Source organism: Ochlerotatus camptorhynchus, unplaced genomic scaffold, assembly GCF_037179485.1.
Source record: "Ochlerotatus camptorhynchus isolate MF236.1 unplaced genomic scaffold, CSIRO-AGI_Acam_v1.1 ptg000393l, whole genome shotgun sequence".
Classification (NCBI taxonomy): domain Eukaryota; kingdom Metazoa; phylum Arthropoda; class Insecta; order Diptera; family Culicidae; genus Ochlerotatus; species Ochlerotatus camptorhynchus.
The window spans coordinates 117428-123427 of NW_027040880.1; the positions used below are offsets into that span (position 1 = coordinate 117428).

Below are 6000 nucleotides of genomic sequence, written 5' to 3' on the forward strand. Positions count from 1 at the left end.
CAAATATTCGAGTTTTCTTCTTGGGATGAATCAACCAGTGTAAGGTAATCCAGTGATATTTAAAGAGGCTTCCACCGTGTCATTGATCAATTTGGTGATTCGAAAGAAATTGTTCTGTGGCTCGATAATTGTACGGCCCAGAAAAAAAATTGGGACTTTTTCTTCACCTTATTCTTTTGATAAACTCAAAACTTAGTAAGATGCGAAAACTTGTTCTCAAATATTTAAAGACTGTTCTCGAAAAAATGCAACAGGTTAAAATTATCACCAAAAATTCATTTTAAGTCGGATATTTTTTAAACTTTCAGGGAATAAATAAACACATATTAGCTATGTTTTTGCAAACTTGGTTTTTTCAACCTCCTTTCCAAGGCTGAATACCAACACCTTGGACTTAACGCTACCCTTAAAATCCTGTGCAACACTTGCACCATCTTTCTTCACCTTCGTGGGACCAGAGGAAGGACAGCAGGCGCTTCTGGAGCCATCCTTCTCTATATATTTATTTGGCCGTTGATGATGCCGGTCGTTATGTACGGCTTGTTGAATTTGTCGCACCCACAGATCGCCTGCCACACTAAGTACTTCTTGGCCAATTTGTCGACCTTCTTCTTCCGAAAGTTCTAAGGAACATCCAGGCGGGACTTTCCAACGAAAAACTCCAGGCCGGGGATCTACTTGGCGTCGGCTTTAATGTACGTCTCGTAGTCCATTACGATGCATTTCGGCTGCACCAACCACTCGTGGTACAGCTTCCTGGCACGGGATTTGGCCACCGTATTCTGTTTATCGTATCGGTTAGGCGTCCCTTACCTTGAAGTCCGGTCCGCTTCATTGTCTGCTGGACGAAGCAGACGGAAGAATTGCCCTTCTTGGCCACGTCTGGAATCGAAAGGTTCGGATTGCGCTTGAAGTAATCTCTCACCTTCCTTGCATTCACGGGGTCGGTCGTCTTCGCTTTTATTCCACTGTCAGCTCCCCGCTGGGTCTTCTGGGTCTCCTTGAACGATTTTATCACACGGGACACCATCGAATTGTCGATTCCAAACTGTTTCGCGATCCACCTGTGGGACTGCCCTGGATTTTCCACGACCGCTCCCATAATGTTTAGTCGAAGCACTTCTTGCTTGGAATGCATCTTGATAACCACTTGACAGATTGTGACGAGATGTGGCACATGTAAACATTACACTCTAAACTAGTTTTACTCAAAGTTTCTTCCATTTTTACCCATGCAATAAAAAGTTATACACAAAAGAAAGTGTTGCATTTTATTCGAGTAAAATCTTTAATCTGAGCGCAGCTTTAGGGTAGATAGGGGCAATATGGTCCCCCTAAGAAAAATACTTCATAACACATGAAAAGCATTCATAAATGTATGATAGCTATCATCATGCTCATGCTTTGGAATATGTTTGATAATATACAATGTTCAAAATAGGATAGACTCAATAAATTATTATGTTTCTAAAATTTCAGTTTTTGCTCCGATCAACAATCATACGGGTCAATATGAGCACCCTAGTAAAAGTTAACGTTTTGACAGGTTTTCACTAGAAAATAACATTCAGGGATCATGTGAAATAGAAACATAAGTTCTTTTAGCAACAGTTACATGTATTGCTCGCTGTAGAACCAGCGGATCAGTAAAATGTAATATAGTGATTGCAATGCTTGTTTTCTTGGCTGCATATCTTATAATATTCTAGATATTTTGAGCTAATGTTACATTTCCATTATTAATTTAGACATGTAATTGAATTTTGATACGGTTTTCATGGAGATGCATATTAGAAGCATTTTCAACAAGTTTATAAAAAAAAATAGATTGAGTTAATAGGTATTATGCCCAAACGAACGGTGGCCCATCCCGCCTCGTATGGTTCTTGCCCCATCCCCCTTATGTATCCAGACAGTTTCCTTGCAGCCGTGGAAAAGCAGATGCATTGGCATAATAAACTAAAATATGCCAAAAATTCATATGGGACTGATATGCTTTTATGGGCAGTTTATGAGACAGGCACAATTGCGTCATCTGCCGCTCAAAGGTAAAGGCTTCGATCGAATTTGATAGCAAAGATTACAAGCAAGTTTTGTGTATTTACTCATTTGCACTGCTTCCAACTTCACCCAAGTGCAGCGCTACTGTATTTTTCGTTTGGATTCAGGCAAAGTTGCTAGTCTTGTTCTTCGCAATCCATTTTAATGAGATTCAGGAAAGCAATTTCCGAGACTCAGCAAACAAACGTCACTTTTGCTGAGATCTCAGTAAAACAGATTGCCGAGCACTCGACTGTGCAAATCTCGGCAAATGTGTGTAGAACGATTTTTCTTTATAAATAATTAGAGCTATCGAATAAGTACGAAAGGAATGGTCTCGAACAAACAGTGGCCAGTTTCAGCGAGAGTTGCTCATATGCATGCTTGGCGTGCACATTTGTGCACGCCTACTGCTCATTTGTTAATAATTTTTCACTCAAATGTTTAAATTATGTGTTCTTTAAAGTAATTAATAGATTAGGATCACAATTTACTGTAGACATGCAAAGAGTAGGTTAATCTTATCATTTGAATCAACACCAATGAATTTTTACACTTTAAGTCCGAGATATGAAGTCTAGACTAACATTTGAAAAGGGCGGAATTCCAAAATCACCATATTGGAAAATCGCTTGCGAATTTTAAAGACCTAAAAATTAGTCCTATATCACGACTTTCCATTTTCTGGATGATTTTATAAGCTTTGCATATACAAATAGTGTAATCTATCATCGTACATCACTAAAAACTAAAAAAAAAGTTTTTTTTTGCCGTGAAATTGAGAAGAAAACATACACCCTGATAATTTCTTTCATGTTGTTACCCCCCGGATCTTCCACCCTTTGAACTGCCAACACTGGTGATACGCCGTGGAAATACATTCTCGGGATTTTTTGTTTGTTGTTCCGTCTTGGTTCTTCGTTCGCAAATTTTGTGAGAGTGGAATTACGCCCGGAGATTTTTTGGTCTTCTTTTTGTTCGTTGTTTACACGTGAAATATCAATCGGATGCATTTCAAATGAATCGGGCGTGACTAGTTACTACAGAATAAAAGCATTTTGCATATTAAAACAATATAATTCGTAGTTTTGGAGCAAGGCGTAATAACCACATGTATCATAGAGTTGAAAATTGGAAATACGCCATGTAAAAGGATTCGTTTTTGATGATTTAAAATTATATTTTCTTCTACTTTTTCGTGTTTATCGAGTAGTTTGTGAGCTGTTCTCTCCATATGTGGCAAAATATGGTTTGTTTACATTTTGGCTCTTCCGCCTCTTTCAAATGTTGGTCTAGAAGTGAGCATTTCTCACTTCATTTTTGCAACGTAAAATTAAATACAGTTTATTACTAGCATTAAAATATTTTACGTATCTATAAGAAGCTTAAACCAAAGACAAACAGACATAACACTCGCAAGTAGTTAATCGAACAAGCATTTAACGGAAAATTTAAAAGTATCGTAGTTGGTAGTACCGCCACCTGTGGCGCGCATAGTCAATTACCTTGAGGTTGACGTTTACATACTACCGCCATCTGTTCACAGCAGTGCCCACCAAAGTGTACTCTACAGATGGCGGTAATGTTTTAGCGACGATGTTTTACAGTGAGAAATATTAAATGTGTTAGTCTGTTTGTCTGTGCTTCGATTCTTTTCTATCGACAGCTTCAAAGAGAACTATGTTTCGTCAACTCTGTGCAAAGTTATTAGCAAATGAGCAGTTTGTGAGCAAAATTGTGTATGCCAAGCATGCTCATATGCCATTAAATTCTCAAATGTTTAAACCTCCTAAAATTCTTAAAATAGAGTCTGTACCTTTACAAACGAATTACAATCCATCTAATCCAACAACACATCATTTCTCTCCACCCATTCCGCAGGTGATAACCTGGTTCCAAAATCGCCGAGCGAAGCTGAAGCGCGACATGGAAGAACTGAAGAAGGACGTCGAAACGGTCAAGGTCCTTTCCGCCCACAAATCGTTCCTGGAGAATGTGAACGACATGAACATCCTCAAGAAGAAGATTATGCACGACCACGGTGGTAGTCCGCATAAATAATACCTAGAGCCACCGTTCTTCGGTGGCGGCGGCGGTGGTCATCCGGCGGCTACCATTAATGCCGTCATTGGATCGTGTCCTGCAACGCCAGCCGAGCAGCAGGCCGCCACCAAAACCCTAATCAATCTCACCACCTACGGCAGACTGCTGCAATCAATTGCCTCCGATAAGACTTGAAAACAAAACAAACAAACAAATGCGAACAAATCTTCAGCACAGGTGAAACGCTTCTGTTGCTGGTATCAGTACTACTTGTGTAAAGTTAACTAGAACTGTTGTAATTCCTACTGTGGACGGCGAGCGAGTGTCTGATGAATGCACGTGTGATGAAAGTAACGTATCCAGTGTTGATAGTTTTATCCTATTGTTTAATGTTATTTTGAAGAAAAGAGAGTTTTTGTCTTTTTTATATATACCAATTAGATAATTTATTCGATTCGAGGATGTTCCTCCGGTCTCAGTATCCTTTGTAATTTAGCAGTGTAAGTCGCGTAATCCAGGTCGAATCGTATAGATGTGTTTATTTCTTCTCACTCGCAGTAAGAATCTTGTAATTTTCTGTAAAATATAGCTAATACATAATGGTAAAGTAAACGAATCGAGAGACTAATTACATTGAAATTAGTTAGGTCTCATTTTTCCCTTGCTCCCTGTTTCTGTAAATAACTACTGTTCATCGAAAAGCTTGCTCGGCTCTTCCCTTCGGTTTAAACTGCAACACATGCAATGTGATTAATCCGCTTATTTTGGTTTTGAAACGGGCACATCACGAGATTTTAATTAAAAAAGAAAGTTGACATCACACCAAGTAAATAATTTTCGCAAAATGATGCAGAAAATAGCCAGTTGAGAGCGGCAATATTTGATTTAATTAACCATCCTCCTCGAGCACGCCGAAAGCAATTGTTGTAAATAAACAGTAATAAATTGGCTCTCGTGGAATCGAGCGTCCGTGTAACCTCCAAACGAGGGGTTCAACCATGGGGTCCGGCATCCAATGGACAGAAAATTGATTTTTGTATTACCTTCCTTTTTGAAATAAAAAAGAATCATATTTACCTGTTGACCCAAAATATCTCAAAATCAATTTAAATCATTGCTTTAGGACGGTAATCAAAAACATTATTTCTGCGTAGGCCCCTCGGTTTCTCGTTTTGAGGTTACGCTCATATTTCTCGAGGTGGGAGGGACTGAGGCTGCTTTCAGCTGCTACTTGATCTCCGCTGCCGTCACCATCGCCACCGCTGCTGTTGCTACTGTAAAAATGGGTATTAATTGAAAAATGAAATGTTAAATAATATTTCCTATAGCGTAATTAAAGGAGCGCACAAAAGTGTAGTTTAATTAACAGTGATTACGGGCGGTGGCCGCAGCTCGGTTAAAGGGCAGCAGCAGTGAATGGGTGAGAAATTTATGAAAGTTACAGAAGTGTGAGAAGTAAAACAAAAACAAAAAAGATAATCCAATATACTACACTTGGGCCGTGTTGTTGCAGTAGCGGCAGGAGGATCAAGAAAACGAGCAAATGGGTAGACGTACTCAAAAAGCGAATCATGAAAAATTGTAAATATTTAATTATTATTGGTAGAGCACTCATTTTTCCTCTCCGTCTCATCTTTCGCTGAGTATGGCTTAACATCCCTTTGGATGAAGCAAGTAGCACTAAAGAAAACTTAAGAATCAATCAGGCAGATAAAGTATTCTATCGAGAATTAATTACACAAATTTGTCATTTGATTGCTAGATGAAATGATCTGTACTAAATGAAAATGTATTTAAAATATGGATCGAAAACAAGTGAGAAATCATATATGAGATGAAAAAATATAAAACTTTAAAACATACTCAAACGTGCACTATCATAATGGAAAAATATGAGAAAAACCAAGGGAAAACATC

General features: G+C 38.6%; 1 protein-coding gene across 2 annotated transcripts in view; it reads left to right on the forward strand.

Annotated features, from left to right (window-relative positions):
* Positions 1-4298, forward strand: part of LOC135710619 (homeobox protein B-H2-like) — a 98723-nt gene extending 94425 nt beyond the window's left edge. Inside the window, exon 3 of one of the 2 annotated variants that reach the window (XM_065233238.1) lies at positions 3922-4298. In XM_065233238.1, coding sequence (XP_065089310.1) covers positions 3922-4101 — 180 coding nt within the window. In that variant the 3' untranslated portion in view covers positions 4102-4298. The remainder of the gene's footprint in view (positions 1-3921) is intronic. The other variant, XM_065233239.1, reaches the window with a different exon arrangement.
* Positions 4299-6000: the final 1702 nt, after the last annotated feature.